This window comes from Coregonus lavaretus (assembly GCF_964263955.1).
Source record: "Coregonus lavaretus genome assembly, chromosome: 12".
Lineage (NCBI taxonomy): Eukaryota > Metazoa > Chordata > Actinopteri > Salmoniformes > Salmonidae > Coregonus > Coregonus lavaretus.
Window position 1 is genome coordinate 1 of NC_139999.1, and position 16148 is coordinate 16148.

The 16148-nt window shown below is 42.6% G+C and overlaps 1 protein-coding gene across 1 annotated transcript in view; it reads left to right on the plus strand.

Annotated features, from left to right (window-relative positions):
• Positions 1 to 6: 6 nt before the first annotated feature.
• Positions 7 to 16148, plus strand: part of LOC311138280 (lysine-specific demethylase phf2-like) — a gene marked incomplete at both ends in the record, with an annotated part of 34983 nt that continues 18841 nt past the window's right edge. Inside the window, 2 exons of the mRNA XM_084172962.1 lie at positions 7 to 37; positions 11519 to 11611. Coding sequence (XP_084029088.1) covers positions 7 to 37; positions 11519 to 11611 — 124 coding nt within the window. The remainder of the gene's footprint in view (positions 38 to 11518; positions 11612 to 16148) is intronic.

Genomic DNA, 16148 nt, shown 5'->3' on the forward strand with positions numbered 1-16148 from the left:
GATCACATGGACGCCTGCTTCAAAGACTCAGACTATGGTAACTAGAGATATCTAGAGATATTATACATGTTCTACTAGAGATATGATACATGTTCTACTAGAGATATGATACATGATCTACTAGAGATATGATACATGTTCTACTAGAGATATGATACATGTTTTACTAGAGATATTATACATGTTCTACTAGATATATGATTCATGTTCTACTAGAGATATGATACATGTTCTACTAGAGATATGATTCATGTTCTACTAGAGATATGATTCATGTTCTACTAGAGATATGATACATGTTCTACTAGAGATATTATACTTGTTCTACTAGAGATATGATACATGTTCTACTAGAGATATGATACATGTTCTACTAGAGATATGATACATGTTCTACTATAGATATGATTCATGTTCTACTAGAGATATGATACATGTTCTACTAGAGATATGATACATGTTCTACTAGAGATATGATACATGTTCTACTAGAGATATGATACATGTTCTACTAGAGATATGATTAATGTTCTACTAGAGATATGGTTCATGTTCTACTAGAGATATGATACATGTTCTACTAGAGATATGATACATGTTCTACTAGAGATATGATACATGTTCTACTAGAGATATGATACATGTTCTACTAGAGATATGATACATGTTCTACTAGAGATATGATACATGTTCTACTAGAGATATGATACATGTTCTACTAGAGATATGATACATGTTCTAGTAGAGATGTGATACATGTTCTACTAGAGATATGATACATGTTCTACTAGAGATATGATACATGTTCTACTAGAGATATGATACATGTTCTACTAGAGATATGATTCATGTTCTACTAGAGATATGATTCATGTTCTACTAGAGATATGATACATGTTCTACTAGAGATATGATACATGTTCTACTAGAGATATTATACTTGTTCTACTAGAGATATGATACATGTTCTACTAGGGATATGATACATGTTCTACTAGAGATTTGATACATGTTCTACTAGAGATATGATACATGATCTACTAGAGATATTATACATGTTCTACTAGAGATATGATACATGTTCTACTAGAGATATCTAGAGATTCATGATCTACTAGAGAGATGATACATGTTCTACTAGAGATATGATACATGTTCTACTAGAGATATGATACATGTTCTACTAGAGATTTGATACATGATCTACTAGAGATATGATACATGTTCTACTAGAGATATGATACATGTTCTACTAGAGATATGATACATGTTCTACTAGAGATATGATACATGTTCTACTAGAGATATGATACATGATCTACTAGAGATATTATACATGTTCTAGTAGAGATATGATACATGTTCTACTAGAGATATGATACATGTTCTACTAGAGATATTATACATGTTCTACTAGAGATATGATTCATGTTCTACTAGAGATATGATACATGTTCTACTAGAGATATGATTCATGTTCTACTAGAGATATGATACATGTTCTACTAGAGATATGATTCATGTTCTACTAGAGATATGATTAATGTTCTACTAGAGATATGATACATGTTCTACTAGAGATATTATACTTGTTCTACTAGAGATATGATACAGTAGAGTTTCCACTAGAGATATATAGTAGTTTCCTCTAGAGATATGAAATATGTTCTACTAGAGATACAGTAGAGTTTCCACTAGGCTAGAGATATGATACATTATCCATTAGAGATGATACATGTTCCATTAGAGATATGATACATTATCCATTAGAGATGATACATGTTCCATTAGAGATATGATACATTATCCATCAGAGATGATACATGTTCCATTAGAGATATAATACATTATCCATTAGAGATGATACATGTTCCATTAGAGATATGATACATTATCCATTAGAGATGATACATGTTCCATTAGAGATATGATACATTATCCATTAGAGATGATACATGTTCCACTACAGATACGATAGATATTCCTCTGACTAACTGATGGCTGTCAGTTCTAGACACAGGGTCTATGAGAGAAGGTATTTAGCTGAGACAGTGGTTATACAGCCTGTGATTGCAGAGTGGTGCTGGGCCTCTACCCTTCCCTCTGCTAAGGGGAGAGAGGGAGGGATGGTAGGAGGGAGGATGCAGCTGCTGCACAGCTGGAGAGAGAGTAGGAAATCATAATCCAGTTAATGGAGGGGAAACCAATGCACATCATCATCGTTATTATCAACACGTGGAGCAATTAGATTGGTTGGCCTATGAAATGTGTTGGATAGAAATATGCCACTTTCAGGAATGTAACCTTTTAGAATATTGAGAAGAGCAGGAGCAAACGAGGATGAAGGAGGAAGACATAGAGACTGTTGAGCTGTGGAAGACATACAGTGAGGGAAAAAAGTATTTGATCCCCTGCTGATTTTGTACGTTTGCCCACTGACAAAGACATGATCAGTCTATAATTTTAATGGATGGTTTTTTTTAACAGTTAGAGACAGAATAACAACAACAAAAATCCAGAAAAACGCATGTCAAAAATGTTATGAATTGATTTGCATTTTAATGAGGGAAATAAGTGTTTGACCCCTCTGCAAAACATGACTTAGTACTTGGTGGCAAAACCCTTGTTGGAAATCACAGAGGTCAGACGTTTCTTGTAGTTGGCCACCAGCTTTGCACACATCTCAGGAGGGATTTTGTCCCACTCCTCTTTGCAGATCTTCTCCAAGTCATTAAGGTTTCGAGGCTGACATTTGGCAACTCGAACCTTCAGCTCCCTCCACAGATTTTCTATGGGATTAAGGTCTGGAGACTGGCTAGGCCACTCCAGGACCTTAATGTGCTTCTTCTTGAGCCGCTCCTTTGTTGCCTTGGCCGTGTGTTTTGGGTCATTGTCATGCTGGAATACCCATCCACAACCCATTTTCAATGCCCTGGCTGAGGGAAGGAGGTTCTCACCCAAGATTTGACGGTACATGGCCCCGTCCATCGTCCCTTTGATGCGGTGAAGTTGTCCTGTCCCCTTAGCAGAAAAACAACCCCAAAGCATAATGTTTCCACCTCCATGTTTGACGGTGGGGATGGTGTTATTGGGGTCATAGGCAGCATTCCTCCTCCTCCAAACACGGCGAGTTGAGTTGATGCCAAAGAGCTCTATTTTGGTCTCATCTGACCACAACACTTTCACCCAGTTCTCCTCTGAATCATTCAGATGTTCATTGGCAAACTTCAGACGGCCCTGTACAGTGGGGGGAAAAAGTATTTAGTCAGCCACCAATTGTGCAAGTTTTCCCACTTAAAAAGATGAAAGAGGCCTGTAATTTTCATCATAGGTACACGTCAGCTATGACAGACAAATTGAGAAAAAAAAATCCAGAAAATCACATTGTAGGATTTTTAATGAATTTATTTGCAAATTATGGTGGAAAATAAGTATTTGGTCACCTACAAACAAGCAAGATTTCTGGCTCTCACAGACCTGTAAATTCTTCTTTAAGAGGCTCCTCTGTCCTCCACTCGTTACCTGTATTAATAGCACCTGTTTGAACTTGTTATCAGTATAAAAGACTCCTGTCCACAACATCAAACAGTCACACTCCAAACTCCACTATGGCCAAGACCAGAGAGCTGTCAAAGGACACCAGAAACAAAATTTTTGACCTGCACCAGGCTGGGAAGACTGAATATGCAATAGGTAAGCAGCTTGGTTTGAAGAAATCAACTGTGGGAGCAATTATTAGGAAATGGAAGACATACAAGACCACTGATAATCTCCCTCGATCTGGGGCTCCACGCAAGATCTCACCCCGTGGGGTCAAAATGATCACAAGAACGGTGAGCAAAAATCCCAGAACCACACGGGGGGACCTAGTGAATGACCTGCAGAGAGCTGGGACCAAAGTAACAAAGCCTACCATCAGTAACACACTACGCCGCCAGGGACTCAAATCCTGCAGTGCCAGACGTGTCCCCCTGCTTAAGCCAGTACATGTCCAGGCCCGTCTGAAGTTTGCTAGAGTGCATTTGGATGATCCAGAAGAGGATTGGGAGAATGTCATATGGTCAGATGAAACCAAAATAGAACTTTTTGGTAAAAACTCAACTCGTCGTGTTTGGAGAACAAAGAATGCTGAGTTGCATCCAAAGAACACCATACCTACTGTGAAGCATGGGGGTGGAAACATCATGCTTTGGGGCTGTTTTTCTGCAAAGGGACCAGGACGACTGATCCGTGTAAAGGAAAGAATGAATGGGGCCATGTATTGTGAGATTTTGAGTGAAAACCTCCTTCCATCAGCAAGGGCATTGAAGATGAAACGTGGCTGGGTCTTTCAGCATGACAATGATCCCAAACACACCGCCCGGGCAACAAAGGAGTGGCTTCGTAAGAAGCATTTCAAGGTCCTGGAGTGGCCTAGCCAGTCTCCAGATCTCAACCCCATAGAAAATCTTTGGAGGGAGTTGAAAGTCCGTGTTGCCCAGCGACAGCCCCAAAACGTCACTGCTCTAGAAGAGATCTGCATGGAGGAATGGGCCAAAATACCAGCAACAGTGTGTGAAAACCTTGTGAAGACTTACAGAAAACGTTTGACCTGTGTCATTGCCAACAAAGGGTATATAACAAAGTATTGAGAAACTTTTGTTATTGACCAAATACTTATTTTCCACCATCATTTGCAAATAAATTCATAAAAAATCCTACAATGTGATTTTCTGGATTTATTTTTCTCATTTTGTCTGTCATAGTTGACGTGTACCTATAATGAAAATTACAGGCCTCTCTCATCTTTTTAAGTGGGAGAACTTGAACAATTGGTGGCTGACTAAATACTTTTTTCCCCCACTGTATATGTGCTTTCTTGGGCAGGGGGACCTTGCGGGCGCTGCAGGATTTCAGTCCTTCACGGCGTAGTGTGTTACCAATTGTTTTCTTGGTGACTATGGTCCCAGCTGCCTTGAGATCATTGACAAGATCCTCCCGTGTAGTTCTGTGCTGATTCCTCACCGTTCTCATGTTCATTGCAACTCCACGAGGTGAGATCTTGCATGGAGCCCCAGGCCGAGGGAAATTGACAGTTCTTTTGTGTTTCTTCCATTTGCGATATATAGACAGTGTTGAGCTGTGGAAGACATTTAGACAGTGTTGAGCTGAGACATATAGACAGTGTTGAGCTGTGGAAGACATATAGACAGTGTTGAGCTGAGACATATAGACAGTGTTGAGCTGAGACATATAGACAGTGTTGAGCTGAGACATTTAGACAGTGTTGAGCTGAGACATATAGACAGTGTTGAGCTGAGACATATAGACAGTGTTGAGCTGAGACATATAGACAGTGTTGAGCTGAGACATATATACAGTGTTGAGCTGAGACATATAGACAGTGTTGAGCTGTGGAAGACATATAGACAGTGTTGAGCTGTGGAAGACATATAGACAGTGTTGAGCTGAGACATATAGACAGTGTTGAGCTGAGACATATGGACAGTGTTGAGCTGAGACATATAGACAGTGTTGAGCTGTGGAAGACATATAGACAGTGTTGAGCTGTGGAAGACATATGGACAGTGTTGAGCTGAGACATATAGACAGTGTTGAGGTGAGACATACAGACAGTGTTGAGCTGAGACATATAGACAGTGTTGAGCTGAGACATATAGACAGTGTTGAGCTGAGGAAGACATATGGACAGTGTTGAGCTGTGGAAGACATATGGACAGTGTTGAGCTGAGACATATAGACAGTGTTGAGCTGAGGAAGACATATGGACAGTGTTGAGCTGAGACAGATGACAGTGTTGAGCTGTGGAAGACATATAGACAGTGTTGAGCTGAGACATATAGACAGTGTTGAGCTGAGACATATAGACAGTGTTGAGCTGTGGAAGACATATAGACAGTGTTGAGCTGAGACATATAGACAGTGTTGAGCTGAGGAAGACATATGGACAGTGTTGAGCTGTGGAAGACATATGGACAGTGTTGAGCTGAGACATATAGACAGTGTTGAGCTGTGGAAGACAAATAGACAGTGTTGAGCTGTGGAAGACATATGGACAGTGTTGAGCTGAGACATTTAGACAGTGTTGAGCTGAGACATATAGACAGTGTTGAGCTGAGACATATAGACAGTGTTGAGCTGTGGAAGACATATAGACAGTGTTGAGCTGAGACATTTAGACAGTGTTGAGCTGAGACATATAAACAGTGTTGAGCTGAGATATATAGACAGTGTTGAGCTGTGGAAGACATATAGACAGTGTTGAGCTGTGGAAGACATATAGACAGTGTTGAGCTGAGACATATAGACAGTGTTGAGCTGAGACAAATAGACAGTGTTGAGCTGAGACATATAGACAGTGTTGAGCTGAGACATATAGACAGTGTTGAGCTGAGACATTTAGACAGTGTTGAGCTGAGACATATAGACAGTGTTGAGCTGTGGAAGACATATAGACAGTGTTGAGCTGAGACATATAGACAGTGTTGAGCTGAGACATATAGACAGTGTTGAGCTGTGGAAGACATATAGACAGTGTTGAGCTGTGGAAGACATATAGACAGTGTTGAGCTGAGACATTTAGACAGTGTTGAGCTGAGACATATAGACAGTGTTGAGCTGTGGAAGACATATAGACAGTGTTGAGCTGTGGAAGACATATAGACAGTGTTGAGCTGAGACATTTAGACAGTGTTGAGCTGAGACAAATAGACAGTGTTGAGCTGAGACATATAGACAGTGTTGAGCTGAGACATTTAGACAGTGTTGAGCTGTGGAAGACATATGGACAGTGTTGAGCTGTGGAAGACATATGGACAGTGTTGAGCTGAGACATTTAGACAGTGTTGAGCTGTGGAAGACATATAGACAGTGTTGAGCTGAGACATATAGACAGTGTTGAGCTGAGACATTTAGACAGTGTTGAGCTGTGGAAGACATATAGACAGTGTTGAGCTGTGGAAGACATATGGACAGTGTTGAGCTGTGGAAGACATATAGACAGTGTTGAGCTGTGGAAGACATATAGACAGTGTTGAGCTGAGACATATAGACAGTGTTGAGCTGTGGAAGACATATGGACAGTGTTGAGCTGTGGAAGATATATAGACAGTGTTGAGCTGAGACATTTAGACAGTGTTGAGCTGAGACATATAGACAGTGTTGAGCTGAGACATATAGACAGTGTTGAGCTGAGACATATAGACAGTGTTGAGCTGAGACATATAGACAGTGTTGAGCTGAGACATATAGACAGTGTTGAGCTGTGGAAGACATATGGACAGTGTTGAGCTGAGACATTTAGACAGTGTTGAGCTGTGGAAGACATATAGACAGTGTTGAGCTGTGGAAGACATATGGACAGTGTTGAGCTGTGGAAGACATATAGACAGTGTTGAGCTGAGACATATAGACAGTGTTGAGCTGTGGAAGACATATGGACAGTATTGAGCTGTGGAAGATATATAGACAGTGTTGAGCTGAGACATTTAGACAGTGTTGAGCTGAGACATATAGACAGTGTTGAGCTGAGACATATAGACAGTGTTGAGCTGAGACATATAGACAGTGTTGAGCTGAGACATATAGACAGTGTTGAGCTGAGACATATAGACAGTGTTGAGCTGTGGAAGACGTATAGACAGTTTTGAGCTGAGACATATAGACAGTGTTGAGCTGAGGAAGACATATGGACAGTGTTGAGCTGTGGAAGACATATGGACAGTGTTGAGCTGAGACATATAGACAGTGTTGAGCTGTGGAAGACAAATAGACAGTGTTGAGCTGAGACATATAGACAGTGTTGAGCTGAGACATATAGACAGTGTTGAGCTGTGGAAGACATATGGACAGTGTTGAGCTGTGGAAGACATATGGACAGTGTTGAGCTGAGACATTTAGACAGTGTTGAGCTGAGACATATAGACAGTGTTGAGCTGAGGAAGACATATGGACAGTGTTGAGCTGTGGAAGACATATGGACAGTGTTGAGCTGAGACATATAGACAGTGTTGAGCTGTGGAAGACAAATAGACAGTGTTGAGCTGTGGAAGACATATGGACAGTGTTGAGCTGAGACATTTAGACAGTGTTGAGCTGAGACATATAGACAGTGTTGAGCTGAGACATATAGACAGTGTTGAGCTGTGGAAGACATATAGACAGTGTTGAGCTGAGACATTTAGACAGTGTTGAGCTGAGACATATAAACAGTGTTGAGCTGAGACATATAGACAGTGTTGAGCTGTGGAAGACATATAGACAGTGTTGAGCTGTGGAAGACATATAGACAGTGTTGAGCTGAGACATATAGACAGTGTTGAGCTGAGACAAATAGACAGTGTTGAGCTGAGACATATAGACAGTGTTGAGCTGAGACATATAGACAGTGTTGAGCTGAGACATTTAGACAGTGTTGAGCTGAGACATATAGACAGTGTTGAGCTGTGGAAGACATATAGACAGTGTTGAGCTGAGACATATAGACAGTGTTGAGCTGAAACATATAGACAGTGTTGAGCTGTGGAAGACATATAGACAGTGTTGAGCTGTGGAAGACATATAGACAGTGTTGAGCTGAGACATTTAGACAGTGTTGAGCTGAGACATATAGACAGTGTTGAGCTGTGGAAGACATATAGACAGTGTTGAGCTGTGGAAGACATATAGACAGTGTTGAGCTGAGACATTTAGACAGTGTTGAGCTGTGGAAGACATATGGACAGTGTTGAGCTGAGACATTTAGACAGTGTTGAGCTGAGACATATAGACAGTGTTGAGCTGAGGAAGACATATGGACAGTGTTGAGCTGTGGAAGACATATGGACAGTGTTGAGCTGAGACATATAGACAGTGTTGAGCTGTGGAAGACAAATAGACAATGTTGAGCTGTGGAAGACATATGGACAGTGTTGAGCTGAGACATTTAGACAGTGTTGAGCTGAGACATATAGACAGTGTTGAGCTGAGACATATAGACAGTGTTGAGCTGTGGAAGACATATAGACAGTGTTGAGCTGAGACATTTAGACAGTGTTGAGCTGAGACATATAAACAGTGTTGAGCTGAGACATATAGACAGTGTTGAGCTGTGGAAGACATATAGACAGTGTTGAGCTGTGGAAGACATATAGACAGTGTTGAGCTGAGACATATAGACAGTGTTGAGCTGAGACAAATAGACAGTGTTGAGCTGAGACATATAGACAGTGTTGAGCTGAGACATATAGACAGTGTTGAGCTGAGACATTTAGACAGTGTTGAGCTGAGACATATAGACAGTGTTGAGCTGTGGAAGACATATAGACAGTGTTGAGCTGAGACATATAGACAGTGTTGAGCTGAGACATATAGACAGTGTTGAGCTGTGGAAGACATATAGACAGTGTTGAGCTGTGGTAGACATATAGACAGTGTTGAGCTGAGACATTTAGACAGTGTTGAGCTGAGACATATAGACAGTGTTGAGCTGTGGAAGACATATAGACAGTGTTGAGCTGTGGAAGACATATAGACAGTGTTGAGCTGAGACATTTAGACAGTGTTGAGCTGAGACAAATAGACAGTGTTGAGCTGAGACATATAGACAGTGTTGAGCTGAGACATTTAGACAGTGTTGAGCTGTGGAAGACATATAGACAGTGTTGAGCTGAGACATATAGACAGTGTTGAGCTGAGACATTTAGACAGTGTTGAGCTGTGGAAGACATATAGACAGTGTTGAGCTGTGGAAGACATATGGACAGTGTTGAGCTGTGGAAGACATATAGACAGTGTTGAGCTGTGGAAGACATATAGACAGTGTTGAGCTGAGACATATAGACAGTGTTGAGCTGTGGAAGACATATGGACAGTGTTGAGCTGTGGAAGATATATAGACAGTGTTGAGCTGAGACATTTAGACAGTGTTGAGCTGAGACATATAGACAGTGTTGAGCTGAGACATATAGACAGTGTTGAGCTGAGACATATAGACAGTGTTGAGCTGAGACATATAGACAGTGTTGAGCTGAGACATATAGACAGTGTTGAGCTGAGACATATAGACAGTGTTGAGCTGAGACATATAGACAGTGTTGAGCTGTGGAAGACATGGACAGTGTTGAGCTGAGACATTTAGACAGTGTTGAGCTGTGGAAGACATATAGACAGTGTTGAGCTGTGGAAGACATATGGACAGTGTTGAGCTGTGGAAGACATATAGACAGTGTTGAGCTGAGACATATAGACAGTGTTGAGCTGTGGAAGACATATGGACAGTGTTGAGCTGTGGAAGATATATAGACAGTGTTGAGCTGAGACATTTAGACAGTGTTGAGCTGAGACATATAGACAGTGTTGAGCTGAGACATATAGACAGTGTTGAGCTGAGACATATAGACAGTGTTGAGCTGAGACATATAGACAGTGTTGAGCTGAGACATATAGACAGTGTTGAGCTGAGACATATAGACAGTGTTGAGCTGTGGAAGACGTATAGACAGTTTTGAGCTGAGACATATAGACAGTGTTGAGCTGAGGAAGACATATGGACAGTGTTGAGCTGTGGAAGACATATGGACAGTGTTGAGCTGAGACATATAGACAGTGTTGAGCTGTGGAAGACAAATAGACAGTGTTGAGCTGAGACATATAGACAGTGTTGAGCTGAGACATATAGACAGTGTTGAGCTGTGGAAGACATATGGACAGTGTTGAGCTGTGGAAGACATATCGACAGTGTTGAGCTGAGACATTTAGACAGTGTTGAGCTGAGACATATAGACAGTGTTGAGCTGTGGAAGACATATGGACAGTGTTGAGCTGTGGAAGACATATAGACAGTGTTGAGCTGAGACATATAGACAGTGTTGAGCTGTGGAAGACAAATAGACAGTGTTGAGCTGAGACATATAGACAGTGTTGAGCTGAGACATATAGACAGTGTTGAGCTGAGACATATAGACAGTGTTGAGCTGTGGAAGACATATGGACAGTGTTGAGCTGAGACATTTAGACAGTGTTGAGCTGAGACATATAGACAGTGTTGAGCTGTGGAAGACATATAGACAGTGTTGAGCTGAGACATATAGACAGTGTTGAGCTGAGACATATAGACAGTGTTGAGCTGTGGAAGACATATAGACAGTGTTGAGCTGTGGAAGACATATAGACAGTGTTGAGCTGAGACATATAGACAGTGTTGAGCTGAGACATATAGACAGTGTTGAGCTGTGGAAGACATATGGACAGTGTTCTGGATAATATATGATCAGGGATGGTTTTGTTTACTAGCCCTGGTCGAAACTCTGGGCGATGCGATATTTGAAAAGACAAAATGTATCTCGCCGGCGGGCTAGTTCGGCAACCTTTCTTCTAGCCTGGTCTGAAAAGTACTAGCCTCACTAGCTTAATATCCATCCCTTTACATGAGTGGTATATATGAGTGTTATATATGAGTGTTATATATGAGTGTTATATATGAGTGTTATATATGAGTGTTATATATGAGTGTTATATAACCAGATGGTGTTTGTCCCAGTTTACCCATCTCTAGAGTCTGAAGAGGATAACCCTGTCTTCAAATCCAGATCCAAGAAGAGGAAAGGCTCAGACACTCCATACAGCCCCACAGGTACACTACACCTGTCACTACTATAGACTATAGATCTGCTCAACATACGGTGCATTCGGAAAGGCTCAGACACTCCATACAGCCCCACAGGTACACTACACCTGTCACTACTATAGACTATAGATCTGCTCAACATACGGTGCATTCGGAAAGGCTCAGACACTCCATACAGCCCCACAGGTACACTACACCTGTCACTACTATAGACTATAGATCTGCTCAACATACGGCGCATTCGGAAAGGCTCAGACACTCCATACAGCCCCACAGGTACACTACACCTGTCACTACTATAGACTATAGATCTGCTCAACATACGGTGCATTCGGAAAGGCTCAGACACTCCATACAGCCCCACAGGTACACTACACCTGTCACTACTATAGACTATAGATCTGCTCAACATACGGTGCATTCGGAAAGGCTCAGACACTCCATACAGCCCCACAGGTACACTACACCTGTCACTACTATAGACTATAGATCTGCTCAACATACGGTGCATTCGGAAAGGCTCAGACACTCCATACAGCCCCACAGGTACACTACACCTGTCACTACTATAGACTATAGATCTGCTCAACATACGGTGCATTCGGAAAGGCTCAGACACTCCATACAGCCCCACAGGTACACTACACCTGTCACTACTATAGACTATAGATCTGCTCAACATACGGTGCATTCGGAAAGGCTCAGACACTCCATACAGCCCCACAGGTACACTACACCTGTCACTACTATAGACTATAGATCTGCTCAACATACGGTGCATTCATCTGCTCAACATACGGTGCATTCGGAAAGGCTCAGACACTCCATACAGCCCCACAGGTACACTACACCTGTCACTACTATAGACTATAGATCTGCTCAACATACGGTGCATTCGGAAAGGCTCAGACACTCCATACAGCCCCACAGGTACACTACACCTGTCACTACTATAGACTATAGATCTGCTCAACATACGGTGCATTCGGAAAGGCTCAGACACTCCATACAGCCCCACAGGTACACTACACCTGTCACTACTATAGACTATAGATCTGCTCAACATACGGTGCATTCGGAAAGGCTCAGACACTCCATACAGCCCCACAGGTACACTACACCTGTCACTACTATAGACTATAGATCTGCTCAACATACGGTGCATTCGGAAAGGCTCAGACACTCCATACAGCCCCACAGGTACACTACACCTGTCACTACTATAGACTATAGATCTGCTCAACATACGGTGCATTCGGAAAGGCTCAGACACTCCATACAGCCCCACAGGTACACTACACCTGTCACTACTATAGACTATAGATCTGCTCAACATACGGTGCATTCGGAAAGGCTCAGACACTCCATACAGCCCCACAGGTACACTACACCTGTCACTACTATAGACTATAGATCTGCTCAACATACGGTGCATTCGGAAAGGCTCAGACACTCCATACAGCCCCACAGGTACACTACACCTGTCACTACTATAGACTATAGATCTGCTCAACATACGGTGCATTCGGAAAGGCTCAGACACTCCATACAGCCCCACAGGTACACTACACCTGTCACTACTATAGACTATAGATCTGCCCAACATACGGTGCATTCGGAAAGGCTCAGACACTCCATACAGCCCCACAGGTACACTACACCTGTCACTACTATAGACTATAGATCTGCTCAACATACGGTGCATTCGGAAAGGCTCAGACACTCCATACAGCCCCACAGGTACACTACACCTGTCACTACTATAGACTATAGATCTGCTCAACATACGGTGCATTCGGAAAGGCTCAGACACTCCATACAGCCCCACAGGTACACTACACCTGTCACTACTATAGACTATAGATCTGCTCAACATACGGTGCATTCGGAAAGGCTCAGACACTCCATACAGCCCCACAGGTACACTACACCTGTCACTACTATAGACTATAGATCTGCTCAACATACGGTGCATTCGGAAAGGCTCAGACACTCCATACAGCCCCACAGGTACACTACACCTGTCACTACTATAGACTATAAATCTGCTCAACATACGGTGCATTCGGAAAGGCTCAGACACTCCATACAGCCCCACAGGTACACTACACCTGTCACTACTATAGACTATAGATCTGCTCAACATACGGTGCATTCGGAAAGGCTCAGACACTCCATACAGCCCCACAGGTACACTACACCTGTCACTACTATAGACTATAGATCTGCTCAACATACGGTGCACTCGGAAAGGCTCAGACACTCCATACAGCCCCACAGGTACACTACACCTGTCACTACTATAGACTATAGATCTGCTCAACATACGGTGCATTCGGAAAGGCTCAGACACTCCATACAGCCCCACAGGTACACTACACCTGTCACTACTATAGACTATAGATCTGCTCAACATACGGTGCGTTCGGAAAGGCTCAGACACTCCATACAGCCCCACAGGTACACTACACCTGTCACTACTATAGACTATAGATCTGCTCAACATACGGTGCATTCGGAAAGGCTCAGACACTCCATACAGCCCCACAGGTACACTACACCTGTCACTACTATAGACTATAGATCTGCTCAACATACGGTGCATTCGGAAAGGCTCAGACACTCCATACAGCCCCACAGGTACACTACACCTGTCACTACTATAGACTATAGATCTGCTCAACATACGGTGCATTCGGAAAGGCTCAGACACTCCATACAGCCCCACAGGTACACTACACCTGTCACTACTATAGACTATAGATCTGCTCAACATACGGTGCATTCAGAAAGGCTCAGACACTCCATACAGCCCCACAGGTACACTACACCTGTCACTACTATAGACTATAGATCTGCTCAACATACGGTGCATTCGGAAAGGCTCAGACACTCCATACAGCCCCACAGGTACACTACACCTGTCACTACTATAGACTATAGATCTGCTCAACATACGGTGCATTCGGAAAGTATTCAGACCCCTGGACCGTTTCCACATTTTGTTACGTTACAGCCGTATTGTAAAATCAATTAAATAGTTGTTTTTTTCTCCTCATCAATCTACACGCAATACCCCATAATGACAAAGCAAAAACAGGTTTTTAGACATTTTTGCAATTATTATTATTTTTTTTAACCCGGAAATGTCTAATTTATTCATTATTCAGACCCTTTACTCAGTACTTTGTTGAAGCACCTTTGGCAGCGATTACAGCCTCGAGTCTTCTTGGGTATGACGCTACAAGCTTGGCACACCTGTATTTGGGGAGTTTCTCCCATTCTTCTCTGCAGATCTTCTCAAGCTCTGTCAGGTTGGATGGGGAGCGTCTCTGCACAGCTATTTTTTCATGTCTCTCCAGAGATGTCCGATCGGGTTCAAGTCCAGGCTCTGGCTGGGCCACTCAAGGACATTCGGAGACTTGTCCGGAAGCCACTCCTGCATTTTCTTGGCTGTGTGCTTAGGGTCGTTGTCCTGTTGGAAGGTGAACTTTCGCCCCAGTCTGAGGTCCTGAGCACTCTGGAGCAGGTTTTCATCAAGAATCTCTCTGTACTTTGCTCTGTTCATCTTTCCCTCGATCCTGACTAGTCTCCTAGTCCCTGCCACTGAAAAACATCCCCACAGCATGATGCTGCCACCACCATGCTTCACCGTAGGGATGGTGAATCTTGGCTTTCAGGCCAAAGAGCTCAATCTTGGTTTCATCAGACCAGAGAATCCTGTTTCTAATGGTCTGAGAGTTCTTTAGGTGCCTGTTGACAAACTCCAAGCGGGCTGTCATGTGCCTTTTACTGAGGAGTGGCTTCCGTCTGGACACTCTACCATAAAGGCCTGATTGGTGGAGTGCTGCAGAGATGGATGTCCTTCTGGAAGGTTCTCCCATCTCCACAGAGGAACTCTGGAGCTCCGTCAGAGTGACCATCGGGTTCTTGGTCACCTCCCTGACCAAGGCCTTCTACCCCGATTGCTCAGTTTGGCCGGGCGGCCAGCTCTAGGAAGAGTCTTGGTGGTTCCAAACTTCTTCCATTTAAGAATGATGGAGGCCACTGTGTTCTTGGGGACTTTCAATGCTGCAGTCATTCTTTGGTACCCTTCCCCAGATCTGTGCCTTGACACAATCCTCTACGGACAATTCCTTTGACCTCATGTCTTGGTTTTTGCTCTGACATGCACTGTCAACTGTGGGACCTTATATTGACAGGTGTTTGCCTTTCCAAATCATGTCCAATCAATTGAATTTACCACAGGAGGACTCCAATCAAGTTGTAGAAACATCTCAAGGATGATCAATGGAAACAGGACGCACCTGAGCTCAATTTCGAGTCTCATAGCAAAGGGTCTGAATACTTATGTAAATAAGGCATTTATTTTGTTATGTTTAATACATTTGCAAAAAATTCTAAAAACCTGTTTTCGCTTTGTCATTATGGGGTATTGTGTGTAGATTGATGAGGATTATTTTTTTTAATCCATTATAGAATAAGGCTGTAACGTAAAGATTTTTGTAAAAAGGGAAGGGGGTCTGAATGCTTTCCGAATGCG